Source organism: Budorcas taxicolor, chromosome 1 (genome assembly GCF_023091745.1).
Source record: "Budorcas taxicolor isolate Tak-1 chromosome 1, Takin1.1, whole genome shotgun sequence".
NCBI lineage: Eukaryota > Metazoa > Chordata > Mammalia > Artiodactyla > Bovidae > Budorcas > Budorcas taxicolor.
This window is the reverse complement of record NC_068910.1, coordinates 122,770,584-122,795,450: the sequence shown is the minus strand read 5'-3', so window position 1 is coordinate 122,795,450 and position 24,867 is coordinate 122,770,584. Positions and strand designations below refer to the sequence as shown.

The following is a 24,867-nucleotide window of genomic DNA, read 5'->3' as shown; positions in this document are numbered from 1 at the left end:
ATCAAACCTGGGTCTCCTGCATTGCAGGCAGATTCTTTACTGACTGAGCTATGAGGGAAACCTATAGTACTCAAATTGAAAGTTCAACTTTATTTTTTATTGAAAACAAAATTAAAATTAATGTGCTTTCAGGGTTTTCCTAGGAAAATTAAATTATTAACTTAGAGTATGACAATTTTCACATAATTTAAAAATAAGTTTACATTCAGTTCAGTTCAGTCGCTCAGTCATGTCCGACTCTTTGTGACCCCACGAATCGCAGCATGCCAGGCCTCCCTGTCCATCACCAACTCCCAGAGTTCCCTCAGACTCACATCCATCGAGTCAGTGATGCCATCCAGCCATCTCATCCTCTGTCGTCCCCTTCTCCTCCTGCCCCCAATCCCTCCCAGCATCAGAGTCTTTAGTTACATTAGTAATACATTAAAAAACTGTTTTGGCATAAAATTTAGCTACTAAGGGTATGGGTTTAAAAAATATATTAATTTCATTGCTTACTCACCGCCACCCCCCATGGTTACTGTGCTTTGCTTCTTTTCCTTAGCAACTTACCCACAGACATTCCTTTGGTTATGACTCCAGAAAGCGGGCCAACCTGAAACTTCTGGAAAGCAGTATCGTGATGTACATAGCTGGGAACCAGTTGATTTTTCTGAATCTGAAAACCAAAGAACAGAGCTACTTGCAAAGTAGCAGTGGAATCGGAATTGGTGTCACTGGGGTATGCCTTTGGTGATTTAGGAAAAGCAACCCAATTGTGGGTTCATTTGGAGTTTTGGGATTGCATGAGGTGCACAGCAATCTTTATTCTAAGGCGTTTTCAATTCGTGATTACAACCACTACGTTCACTGACATTAGCTTCATGCAATATTACACTTTTTATATTGATATTACTAATATTGTCATCTCATTTTGCAGATAAGGAAATGCGGTTAATAGAGGTTGAGTGACTTTCCTAGAGTCATGCAGGTTTTTTACATTAAATGCTATTTTGCCATTCTGCAAAAATACTAAGATGAATAACATGAGTGGTAGTTCATGTAATAATTAGAGCTAAATGCCAGATAAAATGCAAGTATAGAGTTGAACATTAGGAGATGAAGTGTAATTGTCTACTCAGTAATTTCAAATAGTCGACAAAAAGATGTGTGATTTTAAGTCTGTCTCATCCTTCCTCCCAGGTGTCTGTCTCCATTAGTCATTTTCTGTCTTGTATCTTCACTTTCTGCTTCCTTGGGCATCCTCAGCATGAAAGAATACAATTAAATCACCTTGTTCTCATTTTAAAAGGCCCCTCTCTGGGACTTCACTGGGGGTCCACTGGTTACCCTCGTTGGGGAATTAAGATCCTGAAAGCCTCAAGCCCTGATTAAAAAAAAAAAAAAGCCCCTTTCTAACCATGCATTCTCTTTACCTACTGACGTTTTAAAATACATAATTAGAAAGATGTATTTTTGGCTCTGCCGAGTCTTCGTTGCTGCCCGGGCTTTTCTGTAGCTGCAGAGAGCAGGGGCGGCTCCCTAGTGTGCTGTGGGGGCTTCTCATTGTGGTGGCTGCTCTGGTTGCGGGGCACAGGCTCTCGGGCACCTGGGCGTCAGTGGTTGTGGCTCCCTGGCTCTGGAGCACAGGCTCAAGAGCTGTGACACGTGGCTTTCGTTGCTCTGTGGCATGTGGGATCTTCCCGGATCAGGGGTTGAACTCGTTTCTAATGCATGGGCAGGCAGGCTCTTTACCACTGAGCCACCAGAGAAGCCCTACCCCCTGATTTTTGATCTTTCCCTCAAAGCTGAACTTCTGCTGTCTTCTTCCTATCACCTCACTAAGGTGGCCAATGACCCTATTAGTGGCCACATCAAAAGAATACTTTTCTACCTATCTTACCTGACCTCTGAATAGCAATGGCTTTTCCCTTGGTTGTTTCTCTACTCTGTGCTCCTTAAAACAGGCATCCCAGATCTGTTCTCACCAGCAACAGGCAGCCTGAGTGGTCCTCTCAGCATCACTGGTGTCAGGAGAAGGGCATCTGTTGAGATTAATCTGTGAGAGACCTCACACGGAAAGAGAAAGGAGGAGAAATGGACGTGGGTGCTCATACAAGCTGTGGGGCTGTGGGGCTCATACAAGCAGCCCCTATGAGATGCTCAAGAGGGTTTCTAGAGGGATCGTGATCCGAACATCTAATCTTTCCCTTGTGCTTCCTACTGGTTGTGAGCAGACCAGACAGAACTAGTGCAGAGCCTGGTGTGCAGAAATGGATGTAAAGTTACTGAAAGTGTGAAAGATACAATATTTCTACGTCAGATGCAGAGGAAATACAGTAAATATTCCCTGGATAAACTATTTGTGTCAATGAACAAAAATAACAGGAATGAACATATGACTCCATCCAATGTATATGGCTATCATTTGAAATGCTAAGATATGTACTGCTGGTTAGGTGAAATTTAAAAAATTGTGACACAGCTTACTCTGAGACATGAATTTTCTATTCAAGAAGGTAGGTTGATTTATATGCAAGGTGAACAGTCTGACTTAATTGTTTTCAAAGAGCGGTTCCCAGATTCAGCAGCACCGCATCACCTGGGAAAATGATGGAAGTGTAAATACACAATCTCAGATCTCAGCCCCAGTTTACTGCCTCAGACACTCCAGTGTTAAAGCTTGCAGTCTGCGCTTTAATAAGCCCTTCTTGTGATTCTGATGTCTGCTAAAGATTGAGACCCATGGTTCTAGCTCTTCAGATGGCAATTTAAAAAACTGTAGAGTTAAACATGACTCTTAATGCAAGTAATACTTAACGGCGTACTCTTCTAGTTCTCAGTTTAAATTATATCCACTGTCAAGTATTTAGTAGATATCCAGCTTTGAGTTTTCTGTTGGAGTGGATCCTAATAAACCAATTATAAAGTAACAGGTTCTGAATACTTATTAATATAACTATTTATATGAAAATCTCCCTGTTAATACTTTAGTGACCTTTTGTTTTTTATAGGTTCACCCTGATAAAACTTATTTCACGGTAGCAGAAAAAGGAGTTTTCCCAAAGATAATCATTTATGAATATCCTTCAATGAGGCCCTATAGAATCCTTCAAGGTGAGTCTTAGAATCTTTAAAATATCTCATGTTTAAGGTGAACAGAATTCTCAAGATGACCTCACGTTACTGTAGCAGTCAGGGTCTGCCAGAGAAACAGACCGGATTGGAGAGAGAAGAGAGATTTCTTTGGAGGAATTGGCTTCTATAATTGGGGGCTGGCAGATCTGAAGTTTGTAGGGAACACTCACAGCATGGAAATTCTTGGGCGGGAATTGATTCTGTCTTCAGGCAGAAGTTCTTCTTCCTAGGGGAAACCCCAGTTCTGCTTCTTCCTGCTTTCAGCTGATGGGATGAGGTTATTAAGGATGATCCACTTTTTGGTTCTTTCTTAGGATTTTCATCTCTTTGCTGACATTGCTCTTCTGCTCTTAATGTTGGCTACTTTATCCATTAGAGCTCTTAGCATATTAATTGTAGTTGTTTTAAATTCCCAATCTGATAATTCCAGGATCTATGCCATATCTGGTTGTGATGAATGCTTTATCTCTTCAAGTTGTCTTCTTTTTTTTTTTTTTTTGCTTTTTGATATGCCTTTTTTCTGAATAGCGAGACATGATGTATTGGGTAAAAAGAACTGCGGTTAACAGGCTTTTGGTAACCTGGTGGTAGGTTGCGAGGGAAGGAAAGAATTCTTTAGTTCTATGATTAGGTCTCATTTTTTTGGTGAGCCTATGCCTCTGAACTCTGAACTTCACAAACATTTCTCAGCATTTTCTCCCAGCTTAGGTGGGGGAGGATGGCTAGAGTCGGCTGAGTTGGATATTTCCTTCCGCAGGGCAGTTAGGCTGCTGATAAACCCCAGCTGTTCAGGCTCTGGTTAATTAGTTAATGAGTTTCCCCTGAGGGCAGACCTTATTAAGGCCAGAGGACTCTGGGGTATTTCAAAATGGCTCCTTTCTCCTTCCCTCTCCTGGAATCCTCTGGAGATTTTTTCTGGATATTTTTAGTTTAGGAATCTAGTCAAGCTCCTGGAGATAAATCTCACAACATTGTTGGGGCCACCTTGTGGCTGGTTCCCCTGGAGTTTTTAATTCTCAGACTTATCCACACTGAGCCTCCTGCAACCAGAGTTCAGGTTTTATTGCGGGCAGTGGTTCCTGAAGCTGTTTTGGCTGTTTCCGCTTGGAAATCTCTGCTGTGGTGACTTGCTGCTGCTGCTAAGTCACTTCAGTCGTATCCGACTCTGTGCGACCCCATAGACGGCAGCCCACCAGGCTCCCCTGTCCCTGGGATTCTCCAGGCACGAACACTGGAGTGGGTTGCCATTTCCTTCTCCAATGCATGAAAGTGAAAAGTGCAAGTGAAGTCGCTCAGTCGTGTCCGACTCTTAGCGACCCCATGGACTGCAGCCCACCAGGCTCCTCCGTCCATGGGATTTTCCAGGCAAGAGTCCTGGAGCGGGATGCCATTGCCTTCTCTGGTGGTGACCTGAGTATCTCTATATTTTCCTGTCGGTCTCTCGGTTCTCAGGGGCAGGGCTTTGCCCCGGTTTCTTCCCTCTCTTACAGATTCAAGAAGAGCTGTTGATTTTTTTCGTCTTTTCAGCTTTTTATTTGTTGTTAGGATGGAATGGTAACTTCTTAGCTCCTCACATGCATAACCAGAAACCGAGAGTCATCATTTTTATTTTGTGAAAAATTCAGTGGCAGTTTTTAAATTGACTTCTCTCTGCTGTCTAACATGTTTTTGTTAGACATGCTGTCTAACATGTCTTCCCTGCTTCATAAAATAGAATATATTCTCAATGCATCTTTCTCAGGCAAAATGTGGTTAAGACTTCTTCACCCTTACCCCTTCCCTCCATATTGTGTAATACATTCTCCAGCCAGAGGTGATGAATGGTTTTGAAATTGTTTCTTTATGGGATTCTTGACATTCTTCCACCAACGCACATCACTACGGGTGTTCTCTCTTGCTTTTTTATTTTTGAAATAATATAGTTTTGAAAGTGAAATGCTATCTCTGTTATTAGACTCCCATTCATCTCCTCATCCTTTCAGATGGAACTGATCTGGCCTATGCGTACGTGGACTTTAACTTTGATGGTACCCTGCTGGCTTCTGTCGGTGGCAGCCCTGATCACACCCTGACCATCTGGAACTGGAAAGAAGAGAAGCCTATACTGAGGACAAAAGCTTTCTCCCAGGAAGTTTTTAAGGTTACTTTCAATCCTGAAGATGACGAGCAGCTCACTACCTCGGGATCAGGCCACATCAAGTAGGTTGCGCACATGATACAGATGCTAGTTGTTTATTGTTAGGACCTTTTCTAAGAGGTTTGATCAGCTGCAGACAACTTTTGCTGATGTTAACATTAGGATACTTTTTAAATGCGTTATGTTGAAAACTAACTATAGTGCAACTTTTCTAGCTGGTTATGGAGATTTTATTACTGAAAACAGCACAGATGAAAGAAGGGCTTTGAATTTAGCCTGCTGCCTTCTTATAGGCTTCACTTCCCGAGAGAGTTTGTGTAATGTCTTACTAACATTGGCGTGCTGTGTCCAAGTTCATACTGTCTTTCAGATCCACTATTCAGTGTGTTGAAATGATTCTGTATGATGAGACAAGTCATTTTGATGTCTCTGAACTCAGTCTTCACTTGTGAAATGAGAGTCATAACAGAGAGTTGTATTCTTTAAACCTGACTCTTAATACTAAATGGTAGCAGAGCCTATTCCTGATCTCTGATATCTGGGTATTTTCACTGTATCACACACTGTTCTTTGTTCAGGATGAAGTGATTTTGTCTTTTATTTAACAACCTTCTGGCACTACTCTCAAGCTGCCCATAACTTGCTTCCAGTGTCTATGAGAAGTAATCTATCCTAAATTCTTTTTATTCCAACTTAAAACTGGTCTTTTTAAAATATAGAATAATTGAACAGATTTTTGAATCTTGAGAAGTCTCAGCTAACTCTCTGCTAACTATAGGTTGAAATTTTTTAATTTTCCCATTGCTTACTAAAGTGTACATTTTCTATGTACTATATCTTTGGAGAAAGAGAGACTTTAAAGGATTTCATGGTGTGATGTGGTATAAAAAGAAATGCAGAGGAAATGGAAACATATGATCAAGGACCTACCACAGCCTCTGAGAAGGATGTTGATTGTTTAGGCTCTTGGCTTCATGTTATTAACTTGTTAATACTGTCCATTATCTATTTTACATCCAGTTGGTAGGTCAGATTCTTTTTTCAACATGATTTTCTTCATTCTGACTATTCATTTGTTTAGGTTATAAACAAGATATTAGTAACTTAATATTTAACGATTTTATGTACTAGACACTCTTCTAAGAGTTTTTTTTTCAACAACTTCATAAGGTTGGTGCAAATAATATTCTCATTTTACATGTAAAAGAAGGAAGATACAATGTGATCAAGAAAATTACTCAAAGTTACACAGCAAGTAAATTAGAATTTTTGGAGAATATTTACATCCTCTAAAGCGGTACTGTGTAGTAGAACTTTCTTCCAGGGTGGGAGTGTCCTGTGCTGGTCAGTCTAGAGACACTGACCACGTGCAGCTACTGAATTCTTGAAACTGGTTGGTCTGAATAAAACACTAATTTTTAAATTTTATTTAATATTAATTACTTTAAATAAAAATAGTCAAACATATGGCTATTGCATAGGACAACACAACTCTGAAATGTAAGATTGACAAAGGCAGGAAATTTTTTCTTTTTGGACTATTTTGCTTGATGCTGAATTCATGTTGCCTAGAGCTTTGCCTGACAGGTAGTTGATGCTTAAAACAAATGAACTGAATGAATAGATAAATGAACTAATATGTGACTTTTAAATATGTAAATGGTTGACATTAAAGTTAAAGTAAGATTTCTTTTGGGTACATTCAATCTCTCATTGTTTGCAGGTTCTGGCAAATGGCTCTAACATTCACTGGCCTCAAACTTCAGGGTTCACTGGGTCGATTTGGCAAAACAGCTACTACTGATATAGAAGGTTACATGGAGCTCCCAGATGGGAAGGTGAGTACAGGCTGTTCTACAATAATGAAATTAATGAAGTGAAGTGATGTACATGCATGAAAGCATGCTATACAGTCTAAAAAGCATTGCCAATATTGTCAATAATAGATACGATAATTGTAAATATAATGAGCATTTAATTTTGCCTTTTCAGATTATCAGTTTTAATTCTGTGAAACTAGTCCACATGTACATATCGTTTTGTCTTTACTAAATATTATATGTACATAAAAAGTATGCAGGCATTTTCATATATTAATGCAGTGACATACTTGTCACTTTTAATTTTAATTATGTCATGGAGTTGCAATGTCTGTAGTGTTTCTCTCCCTCCTGTCTTCTTCGCCATGATGCTTCAAGAGGATTTACTGGGTCAAAGGTTATACAGTCTTACAGCTTTTGTTTTTATTACCAGATTATTGCAGAGTGTCAGACACAACTGAGTGACTATCATTCACTCACTCATTCACTATTATTCAGGAAGATTGAGACACTTTATAGTGATATCTGCAACACTGCAAAGTTTTTTTAAAAAAGCTTTTAATTTTGTATTGGGGTATAGTTAATTAACATGTTGTGATAGTTTCAGGTGAACAGCGAAGGAACTCAGCCATACATATACATGTATCCACTCTCCCCCAAACTACCCTTCTATCTAGGCTGCCATGTAACATTGAGCAGAATTCCATGTGCTATACAGAATTCCAACAAAGTAGGCTGTTGTTGGTTATCCATTTTAAAAATAGCAGTGCAATGTTGCAATTTTAGTCTATCATTTTAGTCTTTTCTTCTTATAAAACTTATAGACATATTGCCTGTAGGATAAAATTTCCATTAATATGGTATTTGGCTTCCTAGTAGGTTGAGTTGTGGGCTTCCCAGGTGGTTCTAGTGGTAAAGAACCCACCTGCCAATGCAGGAGACATGAGACGTGGGTTATATAGTATTTGTGATCATCTCAAGTATAAGAAAGTGCCAATATACAAATACTACTCTGAGAAACCAAATGGTCTAGTCATTGCCTAGTGGAAAATTATCAGTTTGAAATAATGATATATGGGAGGAAATTAAAAAGCCTTGGATGCAGGCTAAATCATTAATTATATATCTAAACCTATAAGATGATGATGTATCATTCTAGCTTCAAATTCTGCTAAGATTAGGCTAAGATAAAGATTATTAAAAACTTGGTTTGAGATATATCTTGAAAAGGCTCAGTGGAGTTGGTGTAGATGTAGGGGAGAAAAGAAGTTATTTTAAATGAGAGCCACGAAAGGAAATAGTTAAGAGTAAATATTACATATTTACAGGATTAATTTGGAGCACTCATCTTGGGAAGGAGTGGGAAATTAGATTGAAAAGTATGGTGGGCTCTTAATGTACAAGGACTTGAACAGTCAGGTGGAACTATTAAGCATTGGAAGAGCAGAGATACAAGTGGAAAAAGTTATTTATAAGCTTGGCCACAAAATGCCAAGCAAGTTAGGAAAATGGAGTCATGGAGATGAGCTCAGAGGAAGATACTGCTTTTATCCAAGAAGAGATGATGAGAGTCTGGACTCTTCTCAGGACAAATGGAAACGGAAAGCTAGACATGAGTGACATTTCAGAAAGGAATGAGTGATAGCTTTAGTGACTTTGGGTGGCTTTAGTTACTGGACAGAAAAAAAGCAAGTCTAAAGAAAGACAAGTGGGCTGAGGCTCGACAGATAGAATAGATAATAGGCAGGCTGGAGAAATAAACGAAGACGGAGTAAGGTCATAAGTGACTCTCGGTGAGAGGGCCATGGGGCTGCTGAGTCCTCGAGCAGGCAGGCAAGAATTAGATCAGAGTTCCCCAAAGGACATTTCATGCAGTATTCTTTTACACAGAAGCTCTCTGATAATAAGACTTTCTTGGTCGAATTCCTTTGTACCTAAAAATTTCTTACAGTGATTCCCAGTGAACACTTCTGTATTAAAGCTTCCAAGGGGTTCTAGAGAAAAGAAACTTGTTTGACTTTGTTTATCCTAGCATATGTCTACTGAGGCAGTGTTAATTGAGTGCCTGGTTTAGAACCCTGACTCCTGGGTAATTTGGGGCAAGGTAATTAATATGCTTCTGGTTTTTTTTTTTTTTTTTTTTACTTTGTAAGATGGGGGATAATAATAGGAATTCCATTGGCCCTATGGTTTCTTTGTGCCAGTGAGAAAAACTGTGCCCAACCCATACAACTGCACATGGTATCCTCGATAAGTGTACCTAGTTCATATGGTTTTTAGGATTAAAGAATAATGTGTGTTAAGTGCTCAAGCAGTGCCTGGCATGGAGTCAATATTCAATCAGTATTACTTACTATGTAATAGTAGTTCAGTTATCTTAAGAGTTGGTGTTTGGTGCTACATATTTTGGGATGTGCCGGATTAAACACATTAATGTGAGGTGGTTCCAGATAATTATCCTTGTTTGAAATTGGATATTGTTCTGCCATAATTTGCAGTAATGGCCTCACAATTTATCAAACATCTTTTATAACATTTGATTATTATCACTCTCATCTATCAAGAACTTTAAACATATCTCTAAATTTTGACCCAGTAGTTCCACTCCTGGTTTATGTCCTTAAGAGATGTACAAAGAAATCTGCAGATGTGTTTGAAAATTTAACCACCAACATACTGCCTGACATCATTATATAAAACTACATATTATGATAAGTGGTTGTTTCTGGGGTAGTGAATTTTCTTTGCTGTATTTTCTTGTTTTAAAAATTGAAAATTTTATTTTCATAACCAGGAAAAAAAATCTTTAAACATTTCTCACTAGCTATTTGAGGCAAATATATATATTTTTCTGTCTCAAGTACATTCTGTCCTTTCCTCACACCTGCCAGGTGCTTTCAGGGTCAGAATGGGGCAACATGCTGCTTTGGGAAGGAGGCCACATCAAAGTGGAGCTGAGTCGAGCTGCAGGCAAGCCTTGTCACCAGGGTCCCATTAACCAGATAATGCTGGACGAGGGCGAAGTCATCACCATTGGGTCAGATGGATGTGTTAGGGTAAGTTTTCTCTAAACTTGAACAGTAGCACCTGCATCAAAGTCTTGTAGGTGACCCTATGGGTTTTATCAGATTTTTATTTCTCACAAAGGTCACTTGAAGAAGGGCCAACTCATTTTAAGTAATGCTTCTCTTGTGGTAGGTTTATAGTTGCTAATTCATGTCTGACTCTTTGTCACCCTCTTAGACTTGTAGCATGCCAGGCTCCTCTGTCCTCCACTATTGCCTGGAGTTTGCTCAAACTCATGTCCATTGAGAAGGTGATGCTGTCTAACCATCTCATCCTCTGCCACCCTCCTCTCCTTTGGCCTTCAATCTTTTCCCCAGTATCAGGGTGTTTTCCAATGAGTCGGCTCTTTGCATCAGGTGGCCAAAGTAGTATAGCTTCAGCATGAATCCTTCCAGTGAATATTCAGGGTTGATTTTCTTTAGGACTGACTGGTTTGATCTCCTTGCAATCCAAGGGACTCTCAAGAGTCTTCTCCAGCACCACAGTTCGAAAGCATCGATTCTTTGGTGCTCAGCCTTCTTTATGACCCAACTGTCTATGTAAATTCTAGTCAACATTCATTAATATCTTGCCACTGAAATTTTCTGAGGGGACCTTTTGTTATTTTGATTCTGTTGTTGAAATAGTAGCTTTGGAAAATGAATTAGCACAATATTAACAGTGGACTCCAATGTCCTTCCAAAATGCCTATTATAAATGGGTCACTTTCTAGGGACAACAAGGCCAAACATTTATTTATTTATTTATTTATACTGATTTTACCGATCAGAAATACACAGGTGAGCTGATGGGGTTTGCCAATGGATGCTTCCCGCCCGTTACCCCCTATACTAATGAACTTGCTTATCCTCACCCGTGGACACTGCCCTGCCCACAGGACTAATCTGGGACATTGCTTCTGCATCTTGGTCTTTCCGGCTGTAGTCACACCTCTTCTCCCATCCCCCGTTGCTGTTGCTGGCCAACCTACAGTCTTCTGGTTTACTTTGTGGTCCCCTCAGTATGTGTTTCTTCTGGGGCCTTTCATAAGAAAATATTCTTAAGGTAGTGTTCTCAGGACATTCTTTCAGTTCAGTTCAGTTGCTCAGTCATGTCCGACTCTTTGTGACCCCATGAATCGCAGCACACCAGGCCTCCCTGTCCAGCACCAACTCCCAGAGTTCACTCAGACTCACGTCCAGCGAGTCCGTGATGCCATCCAGCCATCTCATCCTCTGTCGTCCCCTTCTCCTCCTGCCCTCAATCCCTCCCGGCATCAGAGTCTTTTCCAATGAGTCAACTCTTTGCATGAGGTGGCCAAAGTACTGGAGTTTCAGCTTTAGCATCATTCCTTCCAAAGAAATCCCAGGGCTGATCTCCTTCAGAATGGACTGGTTGGATCTCCTTGCAGTCCAAGGGACTCTCAAGAGTCTTCTCCAATACCACAGTTCAAAAGCATCAATTCTTCGGTGCTCAGCCTTCTTCACAGTCCAACTCTCACATCCATACATGACCACAGGAAAAACCATAGCCTTGACTAGATCGACCTTAGGAAGTGGTATTATCAGGAGTAAGACCATTTTTGTTTTTTTCAACTATCTGTGGTTACTCTGACATTTACTGAGCTTACTTATGGCTCAGACAATATATTAGAGCCATGTCTTCCACAGTTTGTCCTCTTACCGTTGGCTCTTTGAACCCCTGTTAAGTTTAATTTTGTTCTGTTATGCTCATTTCTCTGAGAATCTTTTATGTCCTTTATTATGTTATACAATACATTCACTATCCTTCCAAAGCATATGTCACCCCCAAATACATCAAGATACCAAGTGGAGGAAAACTTCAAGAGAAGTTGGATACTTCACAGAGGATCCCTTCATGGCCATCACTAATTTCTAAGCTTGCTTCCCCTTTGCAAAGCCCACCCTCAACTCTTCAGTCTTTTATATTGTAAATCTCTGCCTCTCGCCCTTTAGGAAAAACCCACTCCAACTCCCAGGAGTTAGTCTGACCCTAGGATACGGGACTCTCCTCCACGAGGGTACTCAATGGGACAACACCAGTCCTTCCCAAGCCTGAGTTGCTAAGTCTAGGATGATGTAGCAGAATGTGTCTGCAGAACCATCTAGCCTGGGCTTTGGCATTTCCCAGAGAAAGTCCCTCCGAGTCTCTCTACCACATTAAAAACTGTGCTGCCTCCTTCTTCCCCAGTGTTCTTTTGGTCTCCTATCCTAAGAACAACAGTCGTTACCTGAAGAGTACAGTCTAAATCCATGATAAAGAAGAGAAACATTATCTCATGAAGACATTACCTACGTACTTTTCCCGCCCCCGCCTCCCCCCGGCTTAATGAAGATTGTGCTTGAATCATTCAGCAAGATCTATGTCTCCTTTCTAGGGTCCCACCGGTCTAATATAATACAAGGCTTGTCATAATGTCTCAGTGAATGACTGAACCATTTATTCCTTACAGCCACTTTATATGCAGAAAGACCTAATAGAAACTTTGAAATAAAAGTTTCCTTTGGGCAAACTAGAATTCTTATTCAGAACGGACTTTTTCTCACTAATCTCCATAAGTAAGAGGAAATTATGATAATTCATTATTTCTCAGAGTAAAATCTCAGAGGTTAGGTTTTGTCTGGTGTTTTAATTATATCTACTCATCATTAATTTTCATGAAATAAGAAATGACTTGAAAAAAATGGGGCCTTTCCTGGCATAGAAAATATATATCCATTCTGACTTAGAAAATACATATTCAGAAACTGCTAATTCATTAAGGTATTTTCTTATTTTTTAAGATATGGGATTTTGAGACTATAGACACTGCTGATGTTATAGATGAGACTGGATTACTAGAGATTGAACCCATTAATGAACTTCAAGTAGATAAGAATGTCAAACTCTTCTCTATGATAAAAATGAATGAAGTTGGAAATAACTTTTGGTTGGCTCAGGTAAGAAACACCGTTTTCTCTTTGCTCTTGAAAGTTATCTGGACATAAAATTAACACAGTATTATAGTTTACTGTCACTGTAAATCCACAGAACTATCAAGACTGCTCTTGATAGTATAATGAAGAGTTCCCTGAATTCTGATATTTAGAAGTGAAGTGAAGTGAAAGTCACTTAGTTGTGTCTGACTCTTTGCAACCCCATGGGCTATACAGTCCATGGAATCCTCCAGGCCAGAATACTGGAGTGGATAGCCTTTCCCTTCTCCAGGGGATCTTCCCAACTGAGGTATTGAACCCAGGTCTCCCGCATTGCAGGTGGATTCTTTACCAGCTGAGCCACAAACAAAGCCCAACAATACTGGAGTGGGTAGCCCATCCCTTCTCCAGTGGACCTTCCCAAGCCAGGAATCGAACTGGAGTCTCCTGCACTGCAGGTTGATTCTTTACCAACTGAGCTATCAGGGAAGCCTAATATTTAATTGACCTATATTTTACACACAGAAAACCAGTTAGCACTTTTACTATGTTAAACTGACTACAAGGTTTATGAGATTGCTTTATTATGTGGTTGCTATTATTAAATTTCAGTCACACTTTAAAATATATTTAAGTGTTGGTATTGTTGGTCCTTTGAATCATTAAAGGAAATCCTTTAATTAGATAAAATTTCAAAATGGTGAACAACATATTATTGAGTATTTAATTTTTTAGGATTCCAATGGAGCCATATGGAAGCTTGACCTTAGCTTTTCAAACATTGTAAGTTGCCCAGCTTGACCTTAGCTTTTCAAACATTGTAAGTTGCCCGTTTTTCTCATTTGTTTCAAACTCATAGTAAAATGGTCGTTATTCTTCTTTAAAAGATACTTTATCTTTCTCCATATTTGATCATTGTTCCCATAAAAAACTTGCTCAACATATCCAAAGAATTTATATTCTCTGTCTTTCTCTTGTTATGATTTTACATAGAATCTTTTTCATATAAAATTTTTTATCTCATTAAAAAATTTACAGGAAAAGTGGCAATGACAATGCCTAACATTTTATAGTGCTTTATAGTTTTCATAAACATTTGACATTTTAACGTATATTATCTCAAATAATCTTCTCAACTGCTCAGTTTTGTAGGGAGGCAGTTGCCATCATCTCATTTTACTGATGAGGAAATAGAAACTGGCATTTAAAGTTACTTGTACCAAATCACACAGCTATCAAGTGTAAAGCCAGTCTTCTCTTTCTCCTAATTCTGAACTTCAGCGTTCTTGCTATCTTATAATGCCTTTTCTTATTTCTATTCAGATGAAGTCATACATGATACAGAGTTCTATTTGCATTTCTTTAAACTTGACTTTAATTCTGTGTTAACCTGACTTTGAACTCTAATAGAATCTCTCTGTTATCAGACCCAAGACCCAGAATGCCTGTTCTCCTTCCATTCTGGAGCCATTGAGGCTTTGGCCGTCTCTCCTGTCACTTACCTCATGGCCACTACCGGCTTGGACTGTAAGTAAGGACTCATAGCTGGCCTTTTGTGTTTTACTTTCAGTACATTTTAAAATGTGTTTGATTAAAGCATTTGAGAATTTTTCCAAAAGGGAAGCCTCCTGATACTAATGAGGTAGTTTTTGCAGAGAGGAAGGGCCCAGAATATAGCAGCCTTGGTTATTGTGAGACATAAAAGATATATCAATAAATTACTCATGAAAATACCATTCATCTTGGTATTCTCCACAGGAGTGCTTTTCCTTTTCTTTCCATGCCCTTTCTTTCTTCTTGACTTATGGTAAATCTATGTGGACTGTGAAAGATGAAACTGACTCCCTAGTCAATCAGCAGTTGTTCTCTTTAGTACAGTTGTCTCTCAGTATCTGTGGTGGTGGTGGGGTTGGTGCCAGGACTCCACTGATACCAAAATCCACAGATGTTCAAGTCCCTTTTATAAAATGGCATAGCATGTATTCATGTTTCTAAATTACCTGACTGAGGGTATACATGTAAAATTTTAACTAATGTAAAGAAAGACTATGTCAGTTGATTTTCTATGACATTTCTTGTTATAGTGCTTAGATATAAAGTGAACCATGGTAATTAAAGCTGTTACATATATATATACTATATATATAACTTGTTTCTTTAAAACTGTCTTTGTATAGGCTCTATTAGATGCTATGACTTTGCTGGCAAAACTCCTTTGCTTCAGATGAAATTCAAGCAAGGAGGTACTGCCCTTGCTTGGGTACCACGGCTGGTAAGCTTATTATAATGGATTTTACTAAGAATCTATTTGTAAATATGATATATCAGTCCTATTTCTTAGAAATATAGATATTTTATGACTCTGGATTTTAGAGCAGAATAAAAATTCAAACTTAGTTTGTCCATTCAGAATATGATAGAAATCATATCATTACTTTGCTATTGTGTTTTTAATGAAAAGTCTATCCTTATGCCACCTAAAGTTTAGAAATAATTTTGTATTAAAAAGTAATTACCTGATAGAACTTTGTGTATCTATCTTCTGTTTGACTCTGGTTCATTTTATGTACTTCTAGAATGTCTACAATGTGCTGGGCCTATTTCTAGATTCTGGGAATATAGCAGTGAACAAAAAGACAAAATACTTGCCAGCATGAACCTTTACCCCAATAGGAGAATGTTACACCCCCATGGGAGATGGTGGGAGGGACAGACAATAAACAAAATAAGTAAACTTATGTGATATGTTAAATAATGGGAAAAAATTAGACCTTTGTTCTAGTTGTCTGTTGCTATGTAGTAAACCACTCCAAATGTAGTGGCATAAAAAAAGCAATCATTTTTTTGCTCACATACTCCAGTTTGGGAATTCAGACAGGTGACAGCAGGGATGGTTTATCTCTTCTTCACAGTATCATGGCTTCAGTTGGGGAGATTTGAATGGTTGGGGCCTGGAGTCATCTAAAGGCTTCTTTGTCCCAAGTCTGGCACCTGGGTTGAAGGCTGGGTTAAGCTGTGATGCTAATAGGAGTGCTTACCTGAAGCCCATGCCAAACAGAGAGGTCATTATCACAGCATGGTGGCCTCAGGGCAGTCAAACTTCTTCATGGTGGCTCAGGGCTCCAAGATCTTATGTTCCAACAAAGAAGGCAGAAGCTGCTGTCATTTCATGACCTGGCCTTAGGAGTCACATATTATCACTTGTACTATACTCAGGGGATGAAACAGCCACAAGCACCACACAGATTCACAGAGAGAGGAAGTTCAACTATCTTTCTATGGGAGGTATATCGAAGAATTTGCAGCCATGTTTTTATAAACTGTCATGGGAATATTTAGGGAATGGTTTATCCTTAATCCTTTGAGTTGAAATCAAAGAGAAAATGTTCCAGGCCCAAAGTACATGTAGAGGTGGCTGAAATGGAGGGGACTTTCATGATGGGATCAAGATCAGAAGAAGAACTCCAGGGCAGGAAATAGAAGCAGAACAATGATGAGGCTAGATTAAGTAGGAACCATGGAGTATTGTGGAAAAAGCAAGAGAGTTCCAGAATAACATCTATTTCTGCTTTATTGACTATGCCAAAGCCTTTGACTCTGTGGAACACAATAAACTGTGGTAAATTCTGAAAAGAGATGGGAATACCAAACCACCTGACCTGCCTCTTGAGAAACCTATATGCAGGTCAGGAAGCAACAGTTAGAACTGGACATGGAGCAATAGACTGGTTCCAAACAGGAAAAGGAGTACGTCAAGGCTGTATATTGTCACCCTGCTTATTTAACTTATATGCAGAGTACATCATAAGAAACGCTGGACTGGAAGAAGCAGAGGCTGGAATCAAGATTGCCGGGAGAAATATCAATAACCTCAGATATGCAGATGACACCACCCTTATGGCAGAAAGTGAACAGGAACTAAAAAGCCTCTTGATGAAAGTGAAAGAAGAGAGTGAAAAAGTTGGCTTGAAGCTCAACATTCAGAAAATGAAGATCATGGCATCTGGTCCCATCACTTCATGGGAAATAGATGGGGAAACAGTGGAAACAGTGTCAGACTTTATTTTTTTGGGCTCCTAAATCACTGCAGATGGTGACTGCAGCCATGAAATTAAAAGACGCTTACTCCTTGGAAGAAAAGTTATGACCAACCTAGACAGCATATTCAAAAGCAGAGACATTACTTTGCCAACAAAGATCCATCTAGTCAAGGCTATGGTTTTTCCTCTGGTCATGTATGGATGTGAGAGTTGGACTGTGAAGAAAGCTGAGCGCCGAAGAATTGATGCTTTTGAACTGTGGTGTTGGAGAAGACTCTTGAGAGTCCCTTGGACTACAAGGAGATCCAACCAGTCCATTCTGAAGGACATTAGCCCTGGGATTTCTTTGGAAGGAATGATGCTAAAGCTGAAACTCCAGTACTTTGGCCACCTCATGCGAAGAGTTGACTCATTGGAAAAGACTCTGATGCTGGGAGGGATTGGGGGCAGGAGGAGAAGGGGACGACAGAGGATGAGATGGCTGGATGGCATCACTGACTCGATGGACGTGAGTCTGAGTGAACGCCGGGAGTTGGTGCTGGACAGGGAGGCCTGGTGTGCTGCGATTCATGGGGGAGCAAAGAGTCGGACATGACTGAGACTGAACTGAACTGAACTCCTGGGCATCCCTCTGTTCTCAGCTTCACCGTATCTTCCTTAAGGAAGCTCTGAGTCTAGGTCAGCTTTCTTTGCTATACATTCTCAGAGAATGTTTCTTTCCTTTAACACTTAAGTTTATAATTCCACATTCCTTTGTGTGGTTGATTAATGAAGCTCCAATAATTTGGCCACCTGATATGAAGAGCTGACTCTTTGGAAAAGACCCTGATGCTCAGGAAGATTGAAGTCAAAAGGAGAAGGGGATGGCAGAGGATGAATAGATAACATCACCAACTCAATGGACATGGATTTGAGGAAACTTCAGGAGATAGTGGAGGACAGAGGAGCCTGGTGTGCTACAATCCATGGGGTCACAAAGAGTAGGACATGACTTAGTGACTGAACAACAACAATATGTCCTCCCACTCAACCATTAATTTGTGGAAATGGGTTGAGGCTGTTTATGCTTACTCTTGGGTTGCTGCTGCTGGGTCTCTGGCACACAGTAGATAAATTGTCCTTGTTTACTTCTCTCATGGTCAGCAGTGATAATAGACTGTCCCAGAAGAGATGGAGTTTACCATAGCAGTATAAGGAATTATCGATGGGCCCTTATTTTAGTTCATTATTTAGTTAAATTACTGTAGTCTAAATAAAATACAGAAAATTCTCCAGGCAAGAGTACTGAAGTAGGTTGCCATTTCCTTCTAGGGGGATCTTCCTGACCCAGGGATCGAACCCTGGTCTCCTGCATTGCAGGCAGATTCTTTACCAACTGAGCTACTAGGGAAGCCCAATTATTTAGTTAAATTACTTAAGTCTAAATAAAATACAGAAATATCTGTAATTTGCTCAGTCATGTCTGACTCTTTGTGATCCCATGGACTATAGCCTGCTAGGTTCCTCTGTTCATGGCATTTTCCAGGCAAGAATACTGGAGTGGTTGCCATTCCCTTCTCCAGGGGATCATCCTGACCCGGGGATTGAACCTGGGTCTCCTTCACTGCAGGCAGATTCTTTACCATCTGAGCTACCAGGAAAGCCCATAATGCAGTGTAGCTCTCTTAAGTAACTAATTTTGGAAACCTTGCATTTCTTTTTTGTCCAAGATAAGCTATGGTGGAGCACAGATTACTGCAGGATTTGAAGATGGCGTTGTTCGAATTCTTGAACTTTATGATCCAAAAGGGCTCACGGTTTTTGTGGGACGGAAGAAAGTTTCGGATGCAGATATTCGTTTGAAACAGGTTTTCAAACCTCATACTGCTGCTGTCACTGCTTTAGCTTATGATCGTGATGGAGAAGTTCTAGCCACAGGGGTAAGGAGTAGATTTCCTTTTGTTTCCTATTGAATTTTTGTGGTTAACCTTGCCTTATTAGTCTTCCTACTTAATGATGTCTTCTTTCCTTATATTTCTTTCCAAGAACATATATCTATTTCTTGTTTTCTTTGTATTCACATTCTTTCAGTATAGTCTGTGCCTGGCTATAAAATATTAAAAATATTCTTACAAATTGAGTTGTAATGCTTATTTTAAATGAACAGAAATTCTCAACTGGGAATAATGCAGCATGCTTTATGTACGGTCAGTGTTTTAAATGAAGAGAATAACCATGTAAATTCATTTTGCATAACTAGGTGAGCATATGCATTGTGGAATTTTTTGTGAATTAATTCATACACAGGTATGGTGATTATTATTTTTGTTTAGAAACACAAGAAAACATGTGACAGGTTTGTCAAACATTCTCACAGGGAAAATGAAGCAAATATTTGAAATAAGAATGTTCCCAGAATAATCTGGGATATATGATCATTATAGGTATAAATATTTCTTTATACTCTCTGGAATAGATTTCGTAATAATATATATTTGGATATCTCTCTTTTTCTTAGAGTAAAGATAAAACTGTCTTCTTTTTTGAAGTGGAGAGGGGCTATAAGCCTATTGGTTATATTGCTACTCCTGGACCTGTTTGCCAGTTAACATGGTCTTCAAGCTCTCATGTAAGTAGTAGTTTGTCTTCATGTTTAAATCTCAGTTACTACATAGTGAAGTGATCTGTTAGAAAACAGTGGGTGGAATTACTAGCTCTGCTCTTGGGTCCTGCAGCGAGGGGCCAAGGAAGCTGTTCAGCTTGACTAGTGAAACATCACTCGGGAGCTCCAAGCCACCACCCTCCATACCCTCACTACCTCCTCTCTCTTCCATAATCTAATCGGTCTATTATGTCAGACTTTGCTTCAACAACAGAGACTTTATCATGAAACACAACACGTCAGAATGTGTTGACTTGGGTCTGGCAGTCCTTCTAACATTAAGTTCATTTCTAAGGTCTGAATGTATTTGTCCTCATCTTTATCGCTTTCCTGCTCCTCTGTCTGAATTTCACCTCTATTTGCTTTTCTAACTTTCATTGCCTGTTTCCTAACAGACAATGGTGATTCAGCATTGATTACTAATCTTATTAAATGCCTCTAATTTCCCTAATTTTGAGCATAGGATAATTCAGTCACCTGAAAGTTGATTGTCTAAGCCAGGTACTATACTAGGGTCCTAGCGTAATAATAATACCGATGAACTACATAGAAGTACTATGAGAATTTTGAGGATAGCATCTGTAATTTATTTTAAGAAGTTATGTTGTTCTGTGATAGAATTATTTAAGGTTTCACAAGGCAATGTGTGACTAAAATATATCAGTGGTGTAGATAGTATGTACTGTGAATATGGGGCTTTTCTGGTGGCTCAACAGTAAAGAATCTGCCTTCAATGCAGGAAACCCAGGGAGATACAGGTTCAGTTCCTGGGTCAGAAAGATCCCCTGGAGAAGGGCATGGCAACCCACTCCAGTATTCTTGCTTGGAGAATCCCATGGATAGAGGAGCCTGGCAGGCTACAGACCATGGGGTTGCAGAGTCAGACACGACGGGAGCGACTTAACTGGCACGTACACACTATGAATATAGAGCAGGGGAATATCAAGAAAGGGAGAAGTTAACATGTTATGTTGTATTATTCTATCTTAATCTTAAGGAATTGGCAGAATGTGAGTCAGAAAGGAGGTGAGTGCAAGTGGTGTAGGTGAAGGGAATGAGAGCTGCAGAAGATGCTCTGTGTTCAAGCATGAGCAGTTATATCACAACATATTTGTGCATCCTTCAATCATTTATCTCGATATCAAAGTTACAAAAAAAAGCAGCCCAACATTTTTCAGGAGTTAGGAATGATGGGTGGGGAAGGGGTGGGTTTGACTCTATAAAGAGACAGCTTGAAGGAGATCTTTTTGGTGGTGGATTAGTTTGTATTTTGCTTGCTATGGATGATTACTTGAATCTGCACATGTGATAAAATGACATGGAACTATACACACATTCTATATTAATGTTGATTTCCTGCTTTTGATATTGGGGCATAAGAAGTAACCAGTGGGAGAAACTGGGCAAAGGGTACATGATACCTCTTTGTACTATCTTAGTAACTTCCTATGAATTAATATTTCAAAAATAAGACATTTTTAAAGAAGTAAGCAGAGAAGACCCCTCTCTCCCTCCACCAGGATGAGATGGTTGGATGGCATCACCGACTCAATGGACGTGAGTTTGGGTAAACTCAGGAGTCGGTGATGGACAGGGAGGACTGGCGCGCTGTGGTTCATGGGGTCGCAAAGAGTGAGCAACTGAACTGAACTCCTTCCATCAAAACAGATAAAAAGACATTTCAGGCAGTGGTTCCAGTTAGCACTTGTATTTCTAACATTGTTTGGGAGTTACTAATGTAAAAGTAAATTACTCTCATTTCACAATATATACATGTATCAAATCATCATGTTGTTCATCTTAAACTTATACAATGTTATGTCAATTATATTACAAAGAAAGTGGGAGAAAAAATAAATTACCATTTGTAGCTGCACACTTCAGTTGTCCAAGTAGCAATAGCTGTTTGCCCCTGCCAGCTCAATGGTCAGTCCTGTAACCTTCCTGAATGCATTAAGCTTCTGCCCATTATTTTCTTTTCCAGTAGAGTACATCATTCAAATAACCATTCTACCTGCAGTTGTCACTACTGTGATCACTTAGGCAGTAGTTACAAGGGCGAAGTTATAAGGGAGCCAGATGTGAGGCAGGTAGATCTATTGGGCAGCTGTGTTCCAGAGAAGATGACCCCAAGGTGTGGATAAAAGCTAGGTAGAATTGACAAAACTTGATGAGCTTTTGAATTTCTGGGGAAAATTTTGAGGTTTCTAAATAAAATTCATTGGAGTTTCTCAAAATGTTTTCTCTCTCTCTCTCTCTCTCTCTCTCCTGTGTTTTCTGAGAGCACCATTTTTCCTATTTCCTAAACCAGGAAATCTTTCAGCCATCTCTTCCTGACCTCTGACCACCCTGCTTCACCAAGCCCTGCCCTTGGTTATGCATCTTAAATATCTGTTGAATCTGTCTCTTCTGTGTCCTCTTTGCTCCTCTCTGTTGCATCCATTAAGCTTTGAACTTGATCTTCTCTGCATAAAATGACCTCCCTCTTATCCTGACACACATCAACTCACTATTTTTTAACATACACACATAATTTACTAATGGGGGCTTTCCTGGTGGCTCAGATGGTAAAGAATCTACCTGCCATGCAGGAGGACTGGACTTGATCCCTGGGTCAGCAAGATCCCTTGGAGGAAGGAATGGCTACCCACTCCAGTATTCTTGCCTGGAGAATTCCATGAACAGAGGAACCTGATGGGATACAATCCATGGAGTCTCAAAGAGTCACACATGACTGAGTGACTAATGCTAACTAATTTACTAATATTCTAATAAGGATTTTTATATGTACATACGTAACAGTGATACTGTCCTTACCAGCTTTGAAATTGAGGTATTACTGGCCTTATTTTTGAAAAAAAAAAAAGTCTTTTATATTCTCTGGACCTGAATTGTGGTTTGTAGGAGGATTTTTAATAATGAATTTCTTCAATAGATATAGAACTATAAACTGCTAAAAAAGATAACTACCACCCCACAACTTTATACCCAGTGTTAGTATCATTCAAAAATGAAACTAAGTAAACAATAATGTGACTTTATGGATGAAATGAGCAACTCCTGTTCCCATGCAGCTTTAGGGTCATGTAAATGTTTTAAAGGCAAATGCCCAGCAGAATGTCAGGTTCACATTTCTGCATTTCCTTGTTCTCTGGTATCCTGTGCCCTCAAGTTCTAACTTTGTTGTTGGTTGCTTTGAATTTCAACTTGTGTCTGTTGTTTTTTTTTCTTCAGTCAGTCATTCAGTCGTGCCCAGCTCTTTGTGACCCCATGGACTGCAACATACCAGGTCTCTCTGTATCCTTCACCATCTCCCGGATCTTGCTCTAGCTCAAGTCCATTGAGTCAGTGATGCCATCCAACTCTCTCATCCTCTGTCGTCCCCTTCTCTTCCTGCCCTCAATCTTTCCCAGCATCAGGGTCTTTTCCAATGAGTCAGCTGTTCGCATCAGGTGGCCAAAGTATTAGAGCTTTAGCTTCAGTCCTTCCAATGAATATTCAGGGTTGATTTCCTTTAGGATTGACTGATTTGACTCTCAAGAGTCTTCTCCAGCACCACAGTTTGAAAGCGTCTATTCTTTATGTCTGAGAGAATGCCTAAAGCTCTAGAACACTGCATTCCGTTTGGCTTCTAGGTCCCATTCTGTAAGTTGGCCAATGCCCTGAGAAGAAAAAGTGCAAAGAATGTTCACCTCACCTCAACTAGCTTCTCTTTTCCTGTAATCTTGGCTTCAGAGCTATAGTTATACTGATTTCTCTGTGATGTCTTTAGTTAGTTTAGCAAACTTTTCATGTTATTGAATTGTTAGCTAATATATAGCTAATATAGGGGTTTTCATCTGTTTATAAATAAGGTTTGGCTAATATTTTCCTTCTTCATAGTTCCTCAGTTTTGTTATTAAAATTTTTTAATCTCCTAAGATGAATTGTAAAATATCCCTCTTTTTCTATTCTCTTCAAGAGTTTAAATTAGAATTTTAAATTTTTGGCAGACTTGGTAATGTATTCATCAGAGCATAGCATCTGAGGTGGTTTTTAAAAATTAATTCAGTGACTTTCATAATTGTGTGTGTGTGTGTGTTCAGTCATGTCCGACTCTTTGTGACCCATAGACTGAACCCACCAGGCTCTGTTCATGATATTTGCCAGGCAAGAATACTGGAGCGGGTTGACATTTCCTGCTCCAGGGGATCTTCTCGGCCCAGGGATGGAACCTGTATGTCTTGTGTCTCCTGTATTGGCAGTCGTATTCTTTACCTCTGCGCCACCTGGGAAATCATAGTTCTTTTAAAATTTTTAAAGTATGCTGCTGCTGCTGCTGCTAAGTCGCTTCAGTCGTGTCTGACTCTCTGCGACCCCACAGACGGCAGCCCACCAGGCTCCCCCGTCCATGGAATTCTCCAGGCAAGAACACTGGAGTGGGTTGCCATTTCCTTCTCCAATGCATGAAAGTGAAAAGTGAAAGTGAAGTTGCTCAGTCATGTCCGACTCTTTGTGACCCCATGGACTGCCAGCCCACCAGGCTCCTCCGTCCATGGAATTTTCCAGCCAAGAACACTGGAATGGGTTGCCATTGCCTTCTCCATTTTAAAGTATAATTGACATAAATTAGTTTTAAATAAACAACATGATTTGATACTCATATGATTTGCCACATACTGATTGCCACAATAAGTATAGTTAACATCTGTCACTGTACATGAGAACTTTTGAGATCTATTCTCTAAGCAACATTCAAGTCAGCAATATAGTATTATTGACGGTAGTCATCATGCTGTATATTACAGTCCCATGACTTAATTTATAATTGGAAATTTGTACCTTTTGAACCCTTTGCTTTACCCATCCCCAAGCTACTTTGGCAATGGCTGGTCTGTTTTCTGCATCTATTTTTTTTTTCCCTTAAGATTCCACATACAAGTGAAATCATAGTATATTTATCTTTTTTTCTGACTTATTTAACTTAATGTAACACCTTCAAGGTCTATCCATATTTTTGCAGATTACAAGATTTCATTCTTTTATGGCTGAATAATATTCCATTGGGTTATATAATCATAATGGAATATTTTCTTTTCTTTCTCCATTCATCCTTCCATGTACACTTAGATTGTTTCCATGTCTTAGCTAT

The 24,867-nt window shown here is 39.6% G+C and overlaps 1 protein-coding gene across 1 annotated transcript in view; it reads left to right on the top strand.

The window, feature by feature from the left end:
* The window catches only part of CFAP44 (cilia and flagella associated protein 44), a 126,466-nt gene that overhangs the window by 8,272 nt on the left and 93,327 nt on the right, over positions 1-24,867 (top strand). Inside the window, exons 4-14 of the mRNA XM_052647342.1 lie at positions 559-721; positions 2,994-3,096; positions 5,100-5,316; positions 6,978-7,092; positions 9,966-10,130; positions 12,924-13,079; positions 13,791-13,838; positions 14,483-14,582; positions 15,233-15,327; positions 18,805-19,014; positions 19,593-19,703. Of these exons, the coding sequence (XP_052503302.1) occupies positions 559-721; positions 2,994-3,096; positions 5,100-5,316; positions 6,978-7,092; positions 9,966-10,130; positions 12,924-13,079; positions 13,791-13,838; positions 14,483-14,582; positions 15,233-15,327; positions 18,805-19,014; positions 19,593-19,703 (1,483 nt within the window). The remainder of the gene's footprint in view (positions 1-558; positions 722-2,993; positions 3,097-5,099; positions 5,317-6,977; positions 7,093-9,965; positions 10,131-12,923; positions 13,080-13,790; positions 13,839-14,482; positions 14,583-15,232; positions 15,328-18,804; positions 19,015-19,592; positions 19,704-24,867) is intronic.